The sequence below is a fragment of the Vicugna pacos genome, chromosome 15 (assembly GCF_048564905.1).
Source record: "Vicugna pacos chromosome 15, VicPac4, whole genome shotgun sequence".
Classification (NCBI taxonomy): domain Eukaryota; kingdom Metazoa; phylum Chordata; class Mammalia; order Artiodactyla; family Camelidae; genus Vicugna; species Vicugna pacos.
In genome coordinates, this window is record NC_133001.1 from 55,749,327 (window position 1) to 55,772,640 (window position 23,314).

General features: G+C 48.6%; 1 protein-coding gene and 2 long non-coding RNA genes across 10 annotated transcripts in view; 1 reads left to right on the forward strand and 2 right to left on the reverse strand.

Annotated features, from left to right (window-relative positions):
• Nucleotides 1-2,368, reverse strand: part of ASAP2 (ArfGAP with SH3 domain, ankyrin repeat and PH domain 2) — a 145,791-nt gene extending 143,423 nt beyond the window's left edge. For 4 of the 8 annotated variants that reach the window (XM_072938227.1, XM_072938228.1, XM_072938225.1 and 1 more), the window contains exon 1: nt 1,860-2,368. In XM_072938227.1, the coding sequence (XP_072794328.1) occupies nt 1,860-1,985 (126 nt within the window). In that variant the 5' untranslated portion in view covers nt 1,986-2,368. The remainder of the gene's footprint in view (nt 1-1,859) is intronic. The other 4 variants (XM_072938235.1, XM_072938234.1, XM_072938233.1 and 1 more) reach the window with 1 other exon arrangement.
• On the forward strand, nt 943-15,094 carry LOC140685796 (uncharacterized). Its single transcript, XR_012059245.1, has 3 exons — nt 943-1,024; nt 12,291-12,405; nt 15,014-15,094. It is a non-coding gene; the product is annotated as an uncharacterized lncRNA (long non-coding RNA).
• Nucleotides 15,095-17,018: 1,924 nt separating this feature from the next.
• LOC140685933 (uncharacterized) lies at nt 17,019-21,911 on the reverse strand. The gene is made up of 3 exons (XR_012059399.1): nt 21,478-21,911; nt 21,123-21,299; nt 17,019-19,138 (listed from the first exon to the last, which is right to left on the reverse strand). It is a non-coding gene; the product is annotated as an uncharacterized lncRNA (long non-coding RNA).
• Nucleotides 21,912-23,314: the final 1,403 nt, after the last annotated feature.

Below are 23,314 nucleotides of genomic sequence, written 5' to 3' on the forward strand. Positions count from 1 at the left end.
GCTTGCTGTTTAATAAAATGACCAAATCCAGTCTCTCTTTAATCTGCTCAGTAACTGAGCTCCAGGGTAATCTCCTGCACAGCACACAAAAAGAGCTTTGGAATTATACACTGTGAACTAAAATTAATCAGGAAAGGGTCTGCCAATTTTAATAGCAATTCCTATTTGCCTAGCTTTCCAACATCTGCCAGTGTTAATAATATTTAAATGACAACCTGCAATGGGAAAAAGAAACAGCTTTAAACACAATTAAGCTTTCTTTTTAAGGCATCATCTACAAAGCTTCCTTCCCTTAAGATATTCAGCTACCTTTTGGGTTGCAATCATTCCATAAACACAGTGTATTTTCAAAACACGGTAAAATTCTCTTCTTCTTTCCAGCCAGCACTTCTGAAAAAAACTTCTTACGCTGATCCCCATCTGCCTCATTTGAAGGCATCGTTTTTAAGCCTTGCTGGTTCAAGTGGAACGAAGTGATGTGGGATCACAGAGCTCACTACAAAAGGTTTACATGCAATCTCTCTTCTACCAAAAAAAAAAAAAAAAAAAAGGTGGAGGAGAGGAAGAGGGAGGGAGGGAGGGAGGGGTGCCTTAGGTATACCCAAAACATGCAGAATGCTGAATCTGCTACTTTTGATTTAGCCTATTATTGACTGTTTATGTCCCAAAGAAAAAAATTTCCATTAAGGGTTTTTTTCCCCCAAGCAATTCCTAACAGCAGCTGCTTTGTTCAAGTGGGCAAAAAAATGAATGCCACTGCTTAATTTAAAGCTCTCTGGTGACTTCCCCTCACTCACTCTAGCCGTCATCTAAAATACCTACTATACCAGATTTTAAGAACATAACGACATTGTGACCAAGAGGTATTGAATCACCGACTCAATATTGGCACACGTGTGGCTTGGAAAGCAGTTACCTATTATGAGCCAGCACTTGACACACGGTATCTTTGACCCTTAAAATCACCCTGGAAAGGATGCACTGCTAGTCCAGTCTGATGGGTAAGGAAAACGAGGGCAAAGAGGTAAGAAGCTGCCCCAAACCACAGTCAGCGGTAGCCCTGGACTCACAAAACTCTGCCCTTTCGTCGCATGCTGCTTTGATTGTCACCTAAGCTAGCTGGTTCCTAAGTGCTCTCTCCGCAGGATGTGGAGGGCTTACTAGTTAGCACCAGACACGATGACTTTGCACCTTAACTAAAATCAGGCCTTTTCTAGGCTGATGGGGGAAGGGAGGCGTCCAGGGCGCGAGCAGGTAAGACACACATCAGAAGTAGGGGAGAGCAAAGGCCTCTCGATCAGAAGCCCGCTCCTCCCCGGGCGCGGAGTGGGACGGGTCAGGCCTTCCTGGCTAAGGTGTGCACACCCTTCCTGGGCAGCCGAGGACCCTCGGATCCGCCCGAGAGTCTGCAGAGCGGGACTCAGGGCGCCGGGCCAGCCGCCGGCAGGGGCACTTGTACAAGTTGGGAGGTGGGCGCAGGGGGACCGATGGCGAGCCGACGACCCTGGTCCCGGCTCACCGCCCGCCCCGACTCTTGGGCCAAAGTTGGCCACACGGAGGGTGGGGATCGCCCGGGCCCGGCGAGGGAAGGAGGGAGGGAAGGGGTCCTAAAAACGCCCAAGGTAGCCAGCCAGCAGCCATCTCCTCCGAGCCACCTACACGGAACAAAGGGCTTCTGTTTCGGGCAGGGCTCGCCCGGCCGCGTCCGGATTCGGAGGAAAAGAAACTTTTCCGAGGATGCGGGAGCCGGGGGCCGAGGCCCGAGGGGACCAGCGGGGCGCGGCGGGGGCGCGGGGCGCGGCGCTACCTGCCGCCGGAGCCGCCCGTCCGCCCGGCGAGGCCCGCCCCGCGCAGCTCACCTCCTCGATGGCCGCCACCGTGTTCCGGCACTGCGCCGTGCGCGTGGTGAAGCTCGAGGCCGTGGGCGCCTTGTAGTCCTCATGGGTCTCGGCCACGAATTCCGACACGGAGATCTGGTCCGGCATCGCCTCAGCGCGCGGGCAGCCGGCCGCAGGGGAGCCGCCGCCTCACGCCGCGCGGGCTCCGACCGGCAGCTCGGACGCCGCCGCCGCCCTCGCCGCGCCCGCCGCTCGCCGCTCGCCCGGCCCGCGGACAAAGGGAAGCGCCGGGGCGCGGGCCGCCGCCGCGGGAGCCGCACCAGCCGCCGCAGGGCGCAGGTCGGCTGCCCGCGCGGCCCGGCGGCGGGAGCAGGGGCCGCGCGCGCAGCGCCGCGCAGCTCGGGCCCGGCCCGTCCGCCCGCCGCGCCGAGGGCTCCGCCGCCGCCTGCCCTCTCGAGCGAGCCCCGAGGCGGAGGCGCACAGCCGGCGGGAACTGCCCGCCACCCAGCCGCCGGCCCCGAACGACTCCCGCGGAGAGGGGCGGGTCCGGGCCGGGGGCGGCGGCCGGCCGGGCGCGGGGCGGGGCGGCGCGGAGGGCAGGGCCGCCAATCCGCGCGCTCGCCGCCGCCGCCGCCGCCGCCGGGAAGCCGAGCCTGCAGGAAGGAAGGCGGCGCGCTCCCCGGCCCGCCGGGCCGCTCTCCCGCCGCCGCGCGCCGCATTGTCTCTGCGTTCGGGGCCCCGCCGCGCGCCGGAGTTCGAGGGCGCGCCCCGCCGGGCATGCCTGGCAGGCAGGGCCGCGTCCGACCCTCCCGGAACGGCCCGGGCCCCGACTCCCACCCGGGGTCCGCCAGCGCGCGCGCAGGGTGTGCTCGTCACCTCCCGGGCCGAGCTGTTGTTCACCCCTTTCGTCCCTACCCCACCCCGGGCGTGGAACCTTTCTTGGTGTCCCCCCTAAACCGCCGAGAATGCCCGTCCAGGAGCGGGAGAAAGTATGAGGAGCTCGCCCCCTACAGGACAACGCGCTCCACCCGGCAGCTGCCTCCCGCGCCCCACGGGCAGCAGCCGCCCGCCCGCCCGCAGGGTTGGGGTTCGGTAACAGTAACCACAAATGACCACAGAGTGAGTGCTTTTTTGCACTACGTACTGTGTCACCCAATCCTCACAACCTTCCGAGGCGGGGAAAGAGATGGTTATTTATTTTACAGAGAAGACAAACAGTGCTCCCAAGAGTACACAGTCAATGGCCCAGTGGGGGTTCAAATCCACAGCCCAATGATTGAGAAGAGAATAGAGTGCTTACCGGACGCTGGTAAATGTCCCAGTCGCGTTTCCTGTGCTTTTCCCTTCAATTATCGGTCATTGTCGGTTAGCTGGAAATAGTTTTAGGGTACTAATCCAGGACCCTCTCTGAGAAGGTAAGAATACCCTGAAATGATATTCCTGGAAGTGGAGGAAACCCGGGGAGCGTGTGAAAGAATCGGGAGAACCAGCTTTTTCTTACGGTTTCAGAGAGAACATGCAACAAGAGGGGGCAAATCTCATACATAACTGGCCCAGGAAAGAGTTTGAGTTAGCACAGATTTTCACTGAACAGCCCTGAAGGAAACTCCTAGTTATTTTTAAAAATCCAGAAGCTCTGAAGACACTAGTCAAATAAAATCACACCGCATAACTCTATACCAGGCATATGGCATGGTTTCTGGAGCTGCCAGCAATAAAACCAAGAGAAACTTTACAAAAACCTTTTGTGCATCTGAATAGGAGGAAGTGTGAGAGACACTGGAAATGGAATATGTCAGACAAAGCAGTCTCCTGACACTGCAGGACAGTGGACCAGTCAAACAATCTTTTTTAAGCTCCCATGTAAGAACTTGCTATGTGAGGTGGCAGCATGGGTCAGACATTATGTATGGCTTTTGGTATTTTAGTAGCATTGCATATGAAATTTTTCTTTCTGAAATAACTGTATTATTGAATAGCTTTTATAGCTGAACTAGGCAATAAGTTACCGTTTTTAAAACTGTAGCATCTCTGCTTCGAATTCCCCCTTTATGTTTTTTCACCGTTTTGGTGTCTTTGGTGGTTTCCTGTGTTTGCAACTTTCTCCGATTCGAGTCTTGTAGATATTATCTGTATAATCGCATCCTCTCCTCCACCAGGCAGATTCTGTTCCCTCCTAGCTAGTTTTCCAGCTACAGTTTTGTTGTTCTTCTTAGTAGACATTGGAGAGTAAGTTTTCAGATCTTGATTTATAGAGGACTAGTATCTATCAGGCTATGATTTAAGAAGAGAAAGCAGTGTTTGTCCTTGGCATCTGGTACAGACTGATCAAGACTTCTACAAGGACAAAGTTAAGCTTGGTGCACTCTATTATCTCTTTAGGTGCAGTTACCGTTTTTGTTTTTGTTTTTTGTTTTTGTAGTTTAATAGTGCTTTTCAGGTACAGAAGACTTTAGTAGCTAGTAGCCACAAAAATAAAATTGCAAAACTGCATTGCATCATACAAGTGGATGAGAAGACTGGTGGAAAGCAATTCATTACCAAGTCCATTGCAGGGAGAATTTCTGGGACCAAACCACCAAAGCAATTTACTCCTCCAGCCGTCCCTGAGAATCTCAGAAACCCTTGCCAAGCACAAAAGCCCAGAGTTAAAGCAAGAGCAGAGCAAAACGTAGCTAATGCATCTGAGATTAATATAGCAAGAATGAGTAGTTTCCAACAGATAATTAAGTTGAATGTGTATCAGGAAATCCTTATAGACACACACACTTTTTTTTGATTCATAAAGAGAAGAATGTGCTGGGATAGTCATGCCATTACTGGACCATACTCACTTCTCAGAATCTAAATAGCTCTGAAAATCTAAAGTTTAAGAGAAAAGCTCTTTTAGTGGTAAAATTGACCTGAAATAAACTGACAGGAGGCTATCTGCAGTCTTGTTTATCCCACTTCATATGAATATTTATGCTTTGCTACAAAATACAAATTTGCTTGCTTATGGAGTATTGTTCCAGGTCCCACTGGGGCAGATTCAGAATATCTAGTGTATATGCTGTATTAACTTTCTAAAATCAGAGAAATTCTGACTACTATACACGTCTGAGCCCAAGGGTTTCAGATAAGAGGTTGTAGGCTTGTATCATTCAAAAAGAAAATAAAAAAAAGAAAAGAAACATGGTGTTGCAGACTTGTCATTTCTAGGAAAGAGGAAAGAAACACCTCTCAAAATAACATTGTCAGCAGCCCATTGAGATTGGCCAACAGCCCATTTTCTGAAGGAATTCCCAGTAGTTCTCAAACACCTGAAATTTTTCACTCTCAAATCAAGGTTTAAAATATGTTCTTAACTCTGAAATTTGCTAGAGGGTTAGCTGGCTTAACATAAGACTTAGCCATTTCACTTGCTATTAATTTGTAAATGGTTACTCTTGAAGAGACCTGTGCCTTTAAAGACCTATGGTGAACAGTGTCATTCAACAGAAAAACAAGAAGAAACAACCCTATTGAAGTGAACAAGTACCCATAAGCAGAAGTTTCATTTCCACACTTAACCAAACTCTTCCCAAAACAGTGTTGCTGAAGGGACCCATTTATCCCGAAAGTGAGAGCAGTTTGAATCCACTTATCATGGTGATCTCACTATAGCACTTTAGGGGGGGAAATTAGCATGCAGAAACTATTTAACAAATGAAAACTTAGGTTTTCATGTCAGCTTTGCTTCTCTGTGATTTTTATATGTACATTTTTTTTTCTATTGAAGTATAGTCAGTTTACAATGTGTCAATTTCTGGTGTATAGCATAATGCTTTAGTCATATAGGAACCTACATATATTCGTTTTCATATTTTTCACCATAAGTTACTACAAGATATTGAATATAGTTCCCTGTGCTATACTGTATGAACTTGTTGTTTATCTACTTTATGTATATTAGTATCTGCAAATCTCAAACTTCCAGTTTATCCCTTCTCTGTGATTTTGAATAAGTAAATTAACCTCCCTGGACTCAGTTAGCTCATTTGTAAAATGAAAGAAGCTGGACTAGCTTATTTAGAAGGCTCCTTCCTGGGCTGGCATCCCATGACTTCATGATCCATGTTTCACATTAGTTTGGGCACGAAAGGGAAATTGCCACAAGGGCCGTTTTACTATCGAGAATCGAATCATTGGTCCTAGACACTCGAGAATAAGCCTGTTCTCAGGACATTTAGGGCTAATTTGGAGGAATGTTGTCATTTTGTTAAGCTGGTGGGTTTAGATGACAGACTGATGTATTCATAGCTAACTTTACAGTAGGATACAGTGTGTTCATTTTGTTGTTGTTTTAACAAAGCACTTTCTATAGAGGATACTCTGATTGCTGAACTGCAAGATAGTTCTAGATAAATGAGGTATAATGTGTACTGTGCAGGAGCCAGCTCAGGCTGCCTCCAGAGAGCTGACTGTTAAATTTCCAGGGATTTTACAAACTGTCCGTTGCATCTGTATGGTAGAAATACCACTATAATGGCATGCTGCTGCACATCTCTTCCTAACTGTACATTCTGGCAGCTTGAAATTGTCTGTGGTGGGAGTATTTACACCAGTGCAATTGGCAAATGTTAAAAAAAAAAAAGAAGGCTTTATTTATTGTTTTACTGATTATGTAAATTGATCAAGACAATATTAAAAATGCAGATTTAAAAGTTCAGAAATCAGGGGTTCTACAGAGAGAAAAGGGCACAATTGTCGCTCCCTTTTTTACACTTTTCAGCGATACCACATTGCCAAAAAAAGAAAGGTAGATTAAACTTAAAAATGTGTCCTGTTTGTAGCCTTTATAACATGACTAGTGAAAATATTTGAGGTAATATTCTTCCAGTATTTGCAAACTGTCCTAGGATTCAGCAAAGAGGGTACTCATGTCATTGACAGATGAGTGAACTTCCAGCACGTACCTTCCTGGCTTCACTTTTGTCTCCCTCATTAACATAAAAATGTCAACCAACCTTCGTGTTGGAACTACACTCATTTGTCAATGACATGAGGAACTTCTCTGCTGAACTAGATAATGATCAAGCATTTATTCGTAGATTTATTTTGTCAAATCATGGCTGAATTGCAAGCACCAATTGGCTGAGAATACAAGAGTTCAGCAAAAATCAATGAAAGGGTTCTTCATTGGAGAATCAAGGAGCTACATGGAATTTACAATAAAGGGTAAAATATAATTTGTTATTACTGATAAATTGAGTGCTATACATCCTTCTTAGGATTAGATTAAAATAAATCTATGTATGTGTGTACATAGAGACTTTTTTTTCAGAGCAGGTTGTTAAACATTTACCAGCCCACTACTGAGTATAATTGTATCTTTCCTGCCAAGAGGCAGAACATTAGACCTTCCCACTCTGAGTCATGCTGATGGGATAAAGCCCACAGAAGACAGAACCTCAATAAGCTGGACTATACACACAAAAGCAACTTATGTAAATAAAAAATTGTCTTAGAGTAATTAAGAATATGCCATTTGTTGTTTTCAGGTACTTAGAGCAACACAGACAAGTGCCAACACAGGGTGGAGTCTGTTACAAAGAAAAAGCAAAAAAGAGTTTAATTAGCACTCTGTATGTAAATGAATTTTGCTAAAGCTTTTAAAGAGCACTTGCAGTAATTTATTTTCTTGAGTCAAATCAAGAAAATCTCTGCCCCTCAATTTAGACCCATTTGTAGATTTGGTCGGATGCCCTCCTAGGTGACCCAGCATTCAACTTGTGGTTCCCTGCGAGCCACAGGATAAAGTTTAAACTCTTCAGTCACAATCTGTCCCAGACTTCTTCCTAACTCCCTTGACTCTCACCTTCTCCCAGCCAGGTTGGCCAGCCATGGCCCCAGGGCCAACAATGGCCTGAAGCCTGATTTTGTACTGCCCTTGAGCAAAGAATGGGTTTGACATTTTTTAATGGTTGAAAAAACATCACGAGAAGAATATTTTGTGACACATGAAAATGAAACTCAAATGTTGAGTGTTCATAAAGTTTTATTGGCACCTAGCCACACCCATTCCTTTACATATTATCCATAGTGGAAGTGGAGCTGAGTACTTGGGACAGACACCCAGTGGCCCACATCCCTAAAATGTTTAAGTACTATCTGGCCCTTCACAGAGAAAGTTTGCCGACTCTGCTCTAACCTCACCCAGCTTTTCCTTTTTCCCAGCTCACCGAGCTCTTCTGCTTGGAGTGAATGAATGCAGTTCTCTGCCTTGAATCTGCTTCCTAGAGGACAAGTCCTAATGCGGTACCCAAGGGCTCTCAGCTTTCCCACTGCTCTGGCCTCATCCCCAGCCATGCACGCCCTGCAACCCTTAACCAACTCAGGCCACACCTAATTCTCACTGTTTACTTCACACGAAGTATTTCCTCATCAGCCATTTCCTCAGCCTGGAGCACTCTCTCTCCTGCCCACCTGACAAATTTCTGGTCATCTTTCAGGGTCCAGCCCAAACCTCACTTCCATGAAGTCTGTTTCAAATCCTCTAGGTAGAGTCAGCCGTCTCCTCCTCTCTGCTTCCATAGTGCTTTAGACAGAGGTCCCGTGCTTTTGTTAGGAAAAGGAGCTAGGTGCCGGTTTCCGCCTCCTCACATACGGTAAGATCTCTCCTGCCCTCCCTCCCTCCCATGCTCACCACCGCGCTCTCTCTTCTCATTGGCGTGCGAAGCAAGCGTGTTCGCCAAATCATGAGTCAGACAAGACAGGAACACTCATTTCGCTGAACTGATAAGCCTTAACTTCGCTCTGGAGAGAAACTGTTCCAGCTCTCCCAAAGCCCGGGATGCGTCCATTACAGAAAGTGTCACATTCTATCATGACCAGAGCATTTGTTTTCTCATGTCACTGCCATCATAGACAAGGCTCCCAGGAGAGAGAGGGGCGTGTTTTATTTATCTTCGTACTTCTAGCTCCAAAACACAGGGCACGCACACCGTAGGTGCCCAATAAATGTGAATTGAATTGCTTGGAAGTGCTGGTCTTTCGGCACACAAAATAAAAGACGACATATCAATTCAATAGAAGGAAAATCTGTAGGTTTGAGAGATGCAAAGTCGCAGTGGGGCCTTCTCTGCGGGCTCGAGGATTCTGGTAAAGGTATGTTTGTGGGGGGAAGTCAAGCCTTGGGGGTCAGGGGTGGGTTGCTTGATGACCTGAACTCTTCAGAGGTTGAATGTTCAGCCTTCTTCCCTTGATGCCTTACCGTGCGCCTAGTTTCCACACAGGGCTGGAGTGACAGCATCACCTGGGAGCCAAAGCGCTCTGTTCCCTCAACCCTTGCTACTCAAAGTGTGGTCCCTGGACCACAGCCTCATCAGCATCAGCATCACCTGCGAGCCTGGTCAGAAGTGCAGAAACCCAGACCTACCGAGTCAGGGGCCCCCACGTAATCTGTTGGCGCCTTAAAATTGGAGAAGAATTTTTCTAGCGTACGGAAAGGATACACTGCAAGCAGGAACTTGGCTTTCTCATCCTGTCAGAAGCCCAATATTCCAAAATATGTCAACTACACTGTACTAATGGGACTTGATAAAACCTAAAGAGTTAAGGTTCTTTTTGATGCTGATTCCTGAAAGTTTCAGTTCTGATGCGCCATGCTTTGATGCATTCTACCCAGTTGCTGCGATACTCCGTTGCTCAGAAATTCAACGAATATTTATTAACTACCTACTGTATGCCAAACACTGTCCCCCAAACTAGGATGTAGTGGTGAATAAGTCAGAATAGGTCACTGCTCTTATCAAACTTAGATTCTAGCAGGGATAGGCAGATAGTGAGTAAATACATAAATAAAATAATTTCCTGTGACTCCCATTGACAGTAATGAAACAGGGTGATGTAATGACTATCTGGTGTGGGTGAGGAGTAGCGCTATTAGAGAGGCAATCAGGAAAGACTTCTTGGAGAAAGTAACATTTGAGCTGAGTCCGGAGTAAAAAGAAGGAGCATGTGAGCATATTATAAAGGAACAGTAAGTGCACAGTCCCTGGAAGTAGAAACTGGAGAGATATTTAGAGAAAGAAAGTCAGAGCGGCTGGATGTTGTGAGCAAGAGAGAGGTGATGTAAGGTGATATTGAAGGTGCGCGGGGTCAGTTTATGTAGGGCCTTGTAATCCTCGTGATTTTCCTGCACATGGAAGCTGGCCCATATTTGCTTTATGCTGAAAAATGAAACAGAGCACTGATTGCTCTTGGAAAAATGTAGACAAGTGTAGAGGCAAAGCAGGTGGCTAAAACACTAATTAGTAATGGATGAATTGACCTTTATCAAAATTTAAAAACTTTTGGGCTTCAAAAGCACATCAAGAAGTGAAGCAATCCCACAGGTGGTGGGAAAGTATTTGCGAATAAGATATTTGATGAAGGACTTGTATCTAGAGTATAGAATATAGAACTCTTACAACTTAATATTGAAAAGACAACCCAATGAAACAATGAGCATGGTGGGGGGAGTGGGTGGGTCTAGCTCAGTGGCAGAGCACGTGCTTAGCATGTACGAGGTCCTGGGTTCAATCCCCAGCACCTCCATTAAAAAATAATAAAAATAATAAAATGGAAAAAAATTTTTTTAAATGAGCAAAGGATCTGAATAGACATTTCTCCCAGAAAGATTGATAAGTGGCCAAAAAGCACATGAAAAGATACTTAGTATTATAGCTAACAGAGAAATGCAAATCAAAACCATGGTATGATACTACTTCAAACCCACTAGAATGGCTAAAATTAAAAAAAAGATAATAACAAGTATTGGTGAAGATATGGAGAAAGTGGAACTCTTAACACTGCTGATGGGAATGTAAAATGGTGCAACCACTAAGGAAAACAGTCTGGCAGTTCTTCAAAAGTTTAAACAAAGAGTCACCAAATGATCCAGCAATTCCACATCTAGTTATATACCCCAAAATGCAGGTACACATTCCCACAAAAAGGTGTTCACACATGCTTAGCACAGCACTATTCATAATAACCAGAAAGTTGAAACAACCCAAATGTCCAACAACTGATGAATGACTAAACACAGTGTGGTAGACTCATAGAGTGTGTATTAGTTTGCTAGGGCTGCTGTAACAAAGAACCAGAAGCTGGGTGGCTTACACAGAAACTGGGCATCTCACACTTCTGGAGGTTGGAAGTCCAAGATCAAAGTTTTGGCAAGATTGATACCTTCTGAGGACTAGGAGGAAGAACCTGTTCCATGCCTCTCTCCTAGCTTCTGGTGGATTGCTGGCAATCTTTGGTGTTGACTTGGCTTGTGGAAGCATGACTCCCATCTCTCTCTTTGTGTTTGCATGGTATCCATCCTGTGTCCAAGTCTGTGTGTCTAAATTTGCCCTTTCTATAAGGATACTGATCACACTGGAGTTGGGATGGCCGCATCTTAACTAATTACATCTGCAATGATCCTATTTCCAAATAAAGTCACATTTTGAGGTACTAGGGGTTAGAATTTCAACATATGAACTTGGGGGGGCACAATTAAATCCCTAAAATAATGGAATATTCTTCAGCCATGAAAAGGATCGTAAGCACTGACACAGATGACAATGTGGCTAAGCCTTGAGAACATGATGCTCAGTGAAAGAAGCCAGACACAAAATCTATGATTCCACTCATACGAAATATCCAGAATATGTAATTCCATGAAGATAGAAAGTAGATTACTGGCTGCTTAGGGCCGAGGAGGGGATGGTGGAACAGGAGGATTAAAGTTAAAGGATACATGGTTTCTTTTTGGGGTGATAAAAATGTTCTAAAATTGATTGCAGTGATGGTTGTACGACTTTGAATATGCTAAAAATCATTGAATTATACGTTCTAAATGGTTGAATTGTATGGTATGTGAATTACATGTCAATAAAGCTGTTACCAAAGCAAAACACAAATTCGTGTCATAGGAAGTATTATACACTAAAAAAAAAAAGTGTGGATTCTAGGGTTTGGGTCCAAAATTCAAATCCTGGCTCTCCAACCTTCTAACTGTTACCTTGAACAAATTGCTCTGGGAGCCTTAACTTCTCCATTGGAAAAACAGGAATGTGGGAAGGGACTTCCTACCAGTGCCTAGCTGGATTGTTTAAGAATTAGAGATTACCTAGGTTAAAAAAAATAAATTATCTAGGTAAAATACCTGGCCCACAGTAGTCGCTCTATAAAAGCTTTTTCCATCCCATACATTTTACATCCCACCCTTGAAAACATAGTGTGATTCTACCCCAGATAAATGTTTCTTGGGGTCATTTATTTGTCTAAATGGTCCAATAAGGCCTTTTTAATGCCTCTCAGGAAGCCAGCTCCCAAAAATGGAACTCAAACTCAGAAGAAAAACATTTTCCCTTACATTATTCATTCCACAGGAGGACCCAACTCTGCCGCTTTTCTGCCTCTGACATGTCTTCTCGACTTTTGTTTTTCTTCTTTGAGCTGATAATTGAAGCTGTCAGAGAAGGCTCATGCTGCTCAGTGTTGCAGTGACAAATTCCAGCTGGGACTAAGGAGCACGTTGCTGAGTTGGAGAAAGACAGCGAAGGTTCCTCAGGTAGGAGCCCACATGTGAGGCAGTGGGGGATGTGAGCCTCCGAGCTGTTGGGTTATTCAATCTGTGCCCAGGAGGGTTTCCCAGCACATTTGTTTGAAGGATCAGGCCTGAGTCAGCGTGTGTCTGAGAGTGGGGTGAATACAAAAAGACTTGAAAATAAGGCTCTGAGATGCCACAGGTCTAAGCATTTCCTGATGCTTTGTAAGAGAAGCAGAATCAAATATTTGCTCTGCCCGTGAGTCAGACATTTCCGGCACAATGCCGGAAGCCCTAAGGTCAAATAATAGAAGAGGTATCATTCCAAGCCGTTTGGTGGACGCTGTACTGTGCACCAGGCCCCGTGCTGGACACCGAGATGATGGTGAAATGGTGTCTGCAGAGGCACCTGGTTTCATGCCCAGAAGCAAACAAACGCCCTTCGTAGAGGCATTCCTCAGTCTGTGGAACGGGAGCTCAAGGTCACACCAGAGTATCTTTGACTTGGTGCCATGTGATCTGGGCATCACGTGCTGATGAAACCTCCCCGATAATTACATTTTCTCCCAACTCTCTAGACAGTCTATTTATTTCATCCTGTCACTGTGTGCCGGACAGGTCCTGTCCAAACAGTCCTACGGTTATGATTCATAATCTGAGCAGACAGCCTTATTTAGAACATCTTATTCAGAGATGATCTTCTGGTGAACTTTGAGGAAATGCAGAATGGTTGGCAAAGTGCCCCACCTCTTCATCCTGTCCCAAGGGCTGCTTCCTTCCCCCGGAGCATTCCTGCCTGCTGTCCCCATGCCCAGCACAGCCCTCGTCGTCACCAGGTCCCTGTGGTCACCCAGGCCAGCATGGCCTCCTCCCCACTGTTGTCATTGCTAACCTGTTGGGGGTGTGGTGGGAATGCCATGGGCCCCACAGTGTCCCGTGACTCAAAAGCATTGCAGTTATTTGCCTAATCATAAGAGTTTCCAGGGACCCCTCTTGAAAATCCAGATTCTAGAAGGCTCTACTCTAGATGAGCTGAATCAATCTTCAGGGAAGGGGCCGGGAAATCTGGATTTTTAATATGTGCTCCAGGAGATTTTAGATAAAGCAAATTTGAGAAGCTTTATCATGCTTTTCAGCTTTAACCAAGACTTTGGGACTGCCCTACAAGCACATGCATGTGTTGGGGCAAATCCTAGAGGTGAAGGAGTTTTCCAGTGAGCAAGCCCTCTGCCTTCAGAGAGCATTAACTCTCTCAGCTCTCGGGAGAACCCCTCACAAAATTATGATCTGAGAGCACAAATGTTCCCAAAGGATCTGCAAACGCACGGTCCTCACTCAAAGTGCTGCTGAACGGTCACTCCGGCCGGGGTTGGTCTGCCTGTAGGATTTGGAGCTGCGGACATTCCCTGCCTCTAAGCAGAAGTAATAACCCTTCGTCAGTCACATAAGAGACCTAGCCTTGGCTTTAAACAGAGACTTCATTTTTCTCAGTTCTGTGGAATTCCCAAGGTCTGCAAGGCAGCATGTGTGACCCTGGAAACGGGATGTGAGCTGTTTTCTAAGGCCTTTTCACTTGACTGGGGGCAGCGTGGAGTGAACTGCTCAGCGCGGCCCTGGGGTCACATATCAGATGAGCGATGGCCGGGGCCTCTGGATGGGGAGTCGGGGAACTTATCTCCGAGGGTTCCTTTTTCTGTTGTTTTTAAACCAGGGCTCCACCCTGACTCCATGTGCTCCAATGTCCCTTCCTTCCCTGGACTCTCCCCTCTGAGGTTTGCAGCCAAGGCTGACCTCACTCACCGACTCCGCAGCACATTTTTGGTGAGTCCGACTTACAGATGCCAACAAGTGGGCTGTGCTGTTTGCTCAGGCCCTGTTCAGATTTTCCATCAGGCTCTGAGCACAGTGGCTCCAGGCCTGGGCTTCCAGGATCTACCAGGGCCCTGTCCTGACCCTCCACTGGGCAGTGCCAGCATGTGGCAAGAAGGCCCCTGCAGGGAACCCAGGGTTGGGCACGTCGGGTCAGTGGTCTTCATCACACTGGAGACAGGACACAGCAGAGGAATGACCACGGATTTGATGGGAGGAGAGGCAACTGATCAATTCTTCCTTTGTGCCCTACTCCACAAAATGACACAGCGATCCAGCGCGGAGCTCCTAGAAGCAAAGAGCCCCTCTCACAGCCCTTGAAATACAGAAAGGCAGGGATGCTGTAACTGGATAGAATTGACTCGCATGGACTGAGAGGGGCCTCAGAGCCCACTTGGCTTGCAGACTGAACAAGTGGTCCTCACACTTCCGGAGTGTGAATCCCTCACAGAGCAAAAGACACCTACTCTCACTTCCTTGCTCAGAAAGTGAGCCTGAAGCAGTGGAAAAGGTGGCTTTCTTTGATTGAGGCCCTGGTGAATGACGACGCAAAGTAAAAAGATAATTCAGTTCATGGTTCTATTAATTTAATTTGCTTTCCTTCTTCTAGCTGTCCAAACAGAAACGGTGGAAGCGACTTACATCCTCCTCCTTCCTCTTCCCACACACCCAGGCAGTCACCAGATCCTCATGATCCTGCCTGTTTAACACCCACAGAGCTGTCCCCTTACCCCCACTCCCGCTTCATCCCTCATCCCTGCAGGTCCTCGTCCCTCTTGTGCGTGAAGAGTGAAGCTTCATAACAAGTCCTCCCAGCTCCAGCCCAGACATCTCTCCAATCCATCCAGTTTCCTTGGGGCCAGAATTATCTTTCCGAAAAGAACCTTTTGAAAATGCAAATCCAATCATGGCTTCCATCATCTGAGAATAAAATACAAATTCCTTCGTGTGCTGCATAAGCGCTGTCTAGACTGTGTAACTGTTCAGCCTAATCTCTCATCAAACCTCACATATATTCAGAGATGCAATCACACTTGATTCATTCATTCATTCGAGTTCCTGTTGTGTGTCAGATTCTGTGCTTGGATCTGATAATCCCGTGGTGGTACCCATAGTCCCTGGTCCCCTGGGGCTGACAATTGAAGGCGGAGGACAGACCTTGAAATTGAAAGTACAATCAAGCTCAGCAGGTGCTAAGCTAGGGCACAGGCAGAGGGGCATCACTGAGCCGAGGGTGCAGGGCAGCCCCCTGGACCAAAGGACCGAGTGAGAAATGATGAATGCGAGTTGGAAGTTGGTGGTGAGGACGGCGTGTGAAAAGAGTCAAAGGTGAGAGGGCTGAATGTTTTCAAGCAACTGAAGGAAAGTGTGTCCTGTGAGGGAAGCAAGGGGAAGCTGGAGAGGCCAGCAGGAGCCTGATCCCGGAAGAGCTCAGAAGATTCCACGTTAAGGACTTTGTGACTTTGCCTAGGGGTAATGGAGAGCCACAGAACCGTTTTAAACAGACTTTAGTTTTGAGAGATCTCTCTGACTGAATTTGGGAATGGGTCGAACCACTGACAGCTCCCCAAAGCGCTGTGCGTTTCTGCTCAGCTGGGCCCCGGCACAAGCCTTCTCATTCCTTGAGCTTGTCACCTCTTTTGAGCTTGTCTATTTAGTGAGCTCCTTCCAGCTTTCAAAATTCAGCTCAAAGCCCTTAAAGTCCATAGACCACACTTCCCGCTCTGCCCGGGGCGAGTTGGAGGTCTCTCCGTCTTTGCTCCCATGACACGTGTCCATCGTTCTGTTACAGCATCTTTCACATCACCGGTCAGTCCCCACGACCAGGCTGTGCATTTATAACGGGAATCCGGTCTGTGCGCCTTTCTGCTTTGTACCCCTAAGGCCTAGCACTTAGTAGTTGCTTTAAACATGCCCTTCGAATGTTCTTTGAATGGGTGGGTTTACACCAGGGGCAAAACAAGACAGGATGCATACGAAAAGTCATGGCCCCTGCCCCCGTGGCCAGCAATTTAAGATGCAGACAAGTGACGCCACACCATACGAGCTCAAGGGAGGAGGGCATCCAATTAGCAGAGCCGTATCCAGGAGTCAAAGTGATGTTTGATTTTGTCTTCGTAGGCAATAAAAAGTGAAGCGCATTCTTTGGCAGCCATCAGAAAGGCAGATGGCTGGCTTTCTGTAATTCTTTGGAGTTCTGCAGCATGTCAGTTATCACAGCAGGACTCGTAGCAGGGACTCCATACTTGCACCGGGCAGGGGGAGCATGCAAAATAAACTGTGCTTTGAGTACTAGAGCTGGTGACACAGTACTTGGTGGTCAAGCTGTTCTGCCTCTTCCAAGATAGGTTCAATTAACAAGCCCATCCAGCATGTATTCCAGGGTTCTTGTGGGAAACGATCGCTCGCCTTTAGGTCTCTGTTTTACATGAAACCAATTACAGTAATGGTTCTAATGTGGAGGCGATATTGTTATGAGTGCTGTGTTAGTGTCCAGTGAATTTATATCCATGAGGTTAGTTCCCTGAGATTCACATTTATTATGCTTTCAAAACTACTACTCACACGGGGTCACTTGATTTCATAGCCATCTATGGCGTCGGACTCCACGTGTGAGTCATACAGATCCTGATGATTATCCCTGCGTCGTAAAGAACCTCTTACGATTGATAGTTCTTATAAAAAGTAATAAACTTGCACTCCTTAGGATGGTGAATGTGTATTATTTTTTATTTTTTTTTAAGTGATTCTACAATCTGTGAGGCAGGGTTTTTGTTCCTGTTCGAGAGATGAGGAAGCTGGCTCAGTGAAATTAAAGTTGTTCCCAGTGTCTCCCAACTAGCAGGGGCCACAGCGGGGATGACGAGCTTGGGTTTGCCCAGATCTGATGCCTCTGCTCTCCCAGGGCAACAGGTGCCTCCGGGAAGAGTCTCAGTCAGACTCCGGCCATCCGGGGCTACAGCCAACCTCTCACCTGCCACACTGACCAGAGCCAAAGAAACTGTCCCTTTAAATTTCTAGGAATAGGTGGTATACCATTAAAACTAAACCAACTCCAAACCACACCTTCCCTACCACAAAAGGAAAAAAAACCCCTCATCAATCAGAAGAGAGAGCAGCCAGCTCTCTTCCATTTATCCACAGGCGGAATGGTCTGTAATGTGCCTGGGGTGCGCACCTCAAGGAAGGCACTTCTGAGTCCATCCCACTGAGCCACCCACCTCAGCCCCTGCCGGGACGGGCATCGGCCTCTGGAGCTGGGGCAGGCAAGGGACCAGCAGAGAAGATGCTCTTAGCTGCTGTCGAGGACAGACGTCAGGCCCTCTTTTGCTTCCCCTGCTGGGAAAGTTCTGATTTTTACTGCTCTGTGCTGAGCGCAAATGGCTTAGCAAGTCGCAGACTAGAGGAGGGAACCTGGTGCGGGGCACAGAGATGGCTGTTGGGCTACTCTGGGCCCACGTGACCTTGAGAAGCTCCATGCCGAGGGGCGGGCTGGTCCTGGCCCCAGGCCCCTGTGGAGGGTCAGGCCGCTGTGTAGGACCGCATGGCCTGGAGGCAGCATCAGAGCCTGCCAAGGACCTGCTAATAGCTCCCATCCATCTTCCAGGGAAAGCGATTTCTGGCGCTGGATAATTGACTTCTGTTCGTTATGACAGACGAGGTTTTGAAACGCCTGAGTCCATGCCTGTCTTTTTCACTAGTGACAGGCTCTGCCTTGGAGGGCAGTTCAGCGGGTGAGGGGAGATGTGTATTCATGCTTTCACCCCAGCGCGGGGGTCAAACTGAGACTCGAAGTCGTTATTTCCACCATGTGGGCCCCAAATCCCAACTGTCTCTGTCCTTACAGTTATCTAGGGAATATTGGATGACCCTGACACTCTAATCCAAAGAGCTAATAGTCACATTCATATGCAGTCTTTTAATGCTCTTTCACAGTTTATCAATTTTTATCATAGCACTGATAACCAGCCTGCGTATGGTGTGACACAGCTGACATCGTGTCACCTGATCTCCCCACGCTGTAGGCCAAGTAAGGAGGGTACTGTTATCCCCTCGGAGGCTCAGAAAGGTTAAGTGATGCGCTCAGTGCCACGGAGCAAAGGAAGAGCAGAGCTGGGGCTCAAATCCAGGTCTTCTGGTTCTGAGGTGCTGCCCCAAACACCGCCACTCCTCAGCCGACAGCTTGAGGACTCGCGGTGACATTTCTCACTGCCCTTGAGCAAGTGTTCAAACTCCACACGTCCAACTAAACTCACGTCTTCCTCACCAGCCCCTCAGAGCAACTCCTCCTCCCAGCACCCTGCTGGTCACCGCGACCGGTTCAGCTCTCCCAAAGCCCATCTTCTTTTCTCTGCTCCCACATCCAGTCACTTAGCTCGTCCTCAATCTTCCTTCCCGCAGGGTTGGTTTCAAGGCTGGCCCTGCTTTCCCATCCTCAGGACCCCCCGCCTCACAGCCGAGCACTTGAAGCAGCTCCTGATGGCACCCCCACTGAGTCTGGTCCGTCCAGACACCTGCCCACCGGACAAACCAATCGTCCTTCCAACAGCAGCATTTTGCCCCCATTGTGAACACGTGCTTTAGGTCAACAAGCACTTACCACAGTGTCTGACACGCATTATTCACTGGGTGACACTGACGGCGTGTTCCTCAGGGTGGGGCTGCTGTGTGTTTACCAGTGGCTCCAGCACCGGGTCCACGGTGGTGCTCACGTGGGTCTTGTAGAAACAGAAGGATGCCTCTCGTCTACTCAAAAAAATCTTCAGAGGCTCCCACCCCCAACAAGTCAGGGTTCAAACTGCTTAGCCAGGCATTCTCCACACTTTATAAAATATTTCTGCATTAGGGCCTTTTATGTTTGAGAGATGAAAAATCCAACTCAAAAGAACTGCAACATAAAAAAGAGAGAATCCATTGGTTTATACAAGAAAATCTATGTATCAGAATGCGATCAATGGAGTCGGCGAGCTCGCAGGGGGCTGTTTCCTCCCAGGGCGCCTGAGGCAAGGCCTGGAGGGTGGGCATGGAGGCTGAAGAAGCAGAGATGTTGGGAAGGGGTCGGGGGTGACTGGTAGGTGCTTAAAGCAAATCCTGGGGTCCGGCTTTCCATGCAGTCCGGAGGCCTCTGCCTGACCAGGGCAGGTCCACTTAAAGCAGCTGCAGTGACTTAGCCCCTGGTGGGTGTCCAGGACTGCAGGCCAGGAACCCTCTCCCTGGGGGGGTGGGGGGAGGGAGGGGCTCCATGAGGCCACACAGCAGGTGGGATTAGCCAGGAGCTTCTGCACAGTTTCAGGTAAGAGGCGAAAATTATTTCCTTCCTGTCAAGAGGAACGCCAGGGCTGCTGACGGCCCTGGATAACTCACACGCATATAGGCCTGAAGTCAGGGACAGGTGGGGGGCGGTTGGTTGTGCCTTTATCAATGACCTGGGGTTTCCCCAATTTGGAGACAGCAAAGGGAAGTGATCCAGGGTTGATGCAAACCAGCTCTATTTGCTGGAAATGTATGTGTTTCCAGGTCCCAAAGCTCAACCCTGGGGTTACAAAGCCAAGGCAGTCTGAGCACCCCAAGACTGCCGTTTACTGCAAATGCCCCAGGGGCCTCTCTGTGTGTGTGGAGGGGCACTGCAGTTCAAGGTTGGTGGATTCCAAGGTTGGTAGCTGTTGTGTGAGTGTGTGAGGGACAACGTGTGTGGGGTGGGGTGGGGGGTGTACTAGGAGCCCGTGTATATGTACACGTTGTGAGTGTGTCAGGAGCCCGTGTGTGTCTGTGTGTGTGTGAGGGGCATTATCAATATCGATCCAGACCACAACGCAGCAATAAACTATCATGTTCTAAAGGCCTCCTGGACCCTCACCTGCTTTTTTCTGCTACTCCACCTCACACAACGGGGCCAGAAGGGCTTCCTGAGGCCTGGAAAGTCAGGCGAGGCCCCTGGAAGCAGTCCGGTGCCCATTCCGGACTCAGACCTCACTTACGTTAATTGAGGGTCCACTCCAAGGCTAATCCTCTCACAATGCGTGCTGGCCTTCACCTCAAATCGCAGAGAGGAAACCAAGGCCCAGAGAGGTGATGCGACTTGCCCAAGGGCACACAGATTGTAAATGGTAGAGCCCGGATTCAAACCCAGTTTTCCTAAACTTCATGGGAAGTGCTTTTTCCACCGCACTGAGCCCAGATGCTGGAGCCAGACCACCTGCTTATACCCTAGCTGTGCCACTGACTAGCTGTGTGACCTTGGGCAAGTGACTTACCATCTCTGTTCTTCATCCGGAAGGCTATGAGAATCAAAGGAGCTATAGCACGTAGACCACGTTTAGCACACAGGAAGTGCTATGTAAGTGCATTCTTAGCTTCTTAGGATTATAACCTCACCTTGCTACTGATAATGATTTGCACCCAGAAAAACAGCAAGCTTCTTTTCAAATGGGACCCCAGGAACACGAATAACCCTGGGAAAGCTGGCCTTCCCCTCCCGCCTTGGCCAGTCCGTCCCCCATCTGTGGGCCCAAGCCCAGGCCCTCACAGGGAAGGTCAGCCTGAGACTTTCAGCAGGGTTACCCTTATTGGCCCAAATTAGATGGTCTGACGGCTGTTTGGAAAAATGCACTGCATTCTTTGTGTTTTCCCCACCAAAACACGTCTGTTTCGTTCTCTTTTAAAGGGCATTCATGAGTCATTCGGTAGGAACAAAGAAGCCTCAGTCTGGAACTTCCACGGGGAAACGGTTTTAACAGTGAGGCTCACTTGGTTTTTCTGAGATCTGAAAACATGTCTTGGAGGTGCCCTTAAGCACCTGACAGCAGCTGTTCTCTCCTGACAGCTGGATTCCAAATGTAAACATTATTTGGGGACGTGTGGGGATCATTTACATGCAGATGTAGACAGCTCCGTGCTGGGGAAGTGGAGCCGAGATCTTTCTGCTGGTTCTGCTTGTAGGGCCCAGAGTGTGTTCCTGGATTCCATGGCTGTGTTTCATAAGGAGCTCGAACGTCAGGCCAGCACCATTTCTCTTCTTAAGGGCAACTCTCCAGCATTTCGAGCACAACCTCAAGTCAGCAATGTGAGGCGGAGACACCAGAGGAAAGTAGGGTGAGAGGAGGTGGACTGGGAGTGATGTCCCACCAGCCCCCCAGCCTGAGATTCAAACATCCAGCGCCTAGAGCTTTTACCCGTCCCCAGCCCCCGACCCCGGCACCCAGGCCCAACCTGTCTGTGGACAGATACCTTCTCAGCTCCCTGCACATCTGTGCCCACCTGTCCACACTCAGGCACATGTGGGCAGGTAGAGTGTGGCTGTTTCTGATTCAGGCGCTTACTGCTCCTTATCGAGTGATCCAGCAAGTTACTGAGCACCTCTGTGCCTGTTTCATCAGCTGTTTTTCCAGGGGGCAGTAATGATCCCCCACCTCCTGGGGTTGCTCTGAGGGTTAGAGAATGTCATGCAGGTAAAGCTCTAGCCCGGAGTCTGGGTCAGGCTAAGAGCTCGGCCATGTCACCTTGTGATTCAAATTGTCCACCAGCCCCCACAGCTCACCTGGGTCCCCTCGTTCCCACTCTCACCCTGTTCCATTTAGTCCTCAATGCGGTTATGAGCCAGCTCCCTAAATTCATTTGAGTCTCTCATTCTCCTTCTCAAAACCCCTCAGTGGTCTCCCTCTGCCTGAGGACACACAGGTCCACATGGCTCACGATGCCCTCCACCCTCCGACCTCCCACCCTCACTCGCTCACTCACTCAACACACTAAGCCCGGTACGTTCCAGGCCCTGTGCTCACCCCAGGCAGCAGCGAAGTGAACAAACAGCCCCAGTTTCTGCCCCCAGGGAGCAGGGGAGCCAGGGGGAGGAAAGACCTTGAAGAAGGGACTTCTGAGCTGAAATCTGAGGATGAACCTGCAGAGGGGAGGAGAGGGGTCACCCTGTAGGACCCTCCTGAGGGCATCCTGCAGGCCTGCAGCCTAAGCCCCCTTTCTCCCACCCTTCCTCACCCTCTGCACTGCACTCTGTCCACGTCCCCAGACACTGTTCTCACACCCAGTTCCTCTGCACCAGGGTCTGGCTGCTCTCTCTACTTAGAACCCCATTGTTTTCACCCTCTCTCTCCAGCTGACCTCCTCTCGTCCCCCCTCTAGGCTCAGCCAGGCACCTTCATTCTTCCACCCAGATGGTGGGACGGTGTCCTTATCTGGTGCTCCCTTGGCCCCGTGGGCTCACCTCTGCCTGATTGCTTCCTGCTTACCTGTCTGTGTCCCTGACTGCGAAGCCAGGACGGCTGGCACTGCCTCACTGGACGACCCCAGGGCAGCGATCAAGAGGCTGATTCTGTGCTGGGTGACTGGAGCCAATGGCCTGGGTGCTCATGCTTGTGGGTCTTTGAAAAATACTTGCCAAGGGCAATTGAGTTCAGCCTTGGACTCAGCTTCTTTGAGTTTTATCAGTCTCTCTGGAGCCCACCTGGGAGGTGCTGCTTGTTGGGGCTTGGTGTTCGGGGTGGCCAGCTGTGCTATTCAAGATATTTTACAACCGGTGAGGCCCAGGCACTGATCAATCTGACCAGCTAGCAAGACCACGCCGGACAAAAAGGGCTGTTCTCCATGAGGAATGAGGCCACCTGCCCGGTTGTGGGGGCCTCTGAATTGGTTGTTTTGGGAAGATCATACACCCAAATATGGGATTTTCTGGATTCTCCGGTTCACTCTGTTAACTGCGGCTGCCAGCAATTATAGGACGAAGCACCAGAATCTTTTCTCACTGATTAGACGCCGAATCACCTCTGCGGGGGGAACCTTCTTTCTTTCCTTCTGTGAAGAGAGCTGAAGTTTTAGAACCAGACAGACGAGCATTGAAATCCCTGCTGCTGGGGCGAAATACTTCAGTTAAGATCCGTGACTTCAGTTCCTTTTCTGTGAAATGGAGGCAATAAGTTGTAACAACCTACAGACTGTGAATTTGAGATAAGAAAAGATATGCACAGTGCTTGGTATGTAACAGGCGTAAAGTAATACTAGTTTCCTCTTTTCCTCATGGTTAAGTAGGACTCCTTTACCAGAGGGATGAATTGAC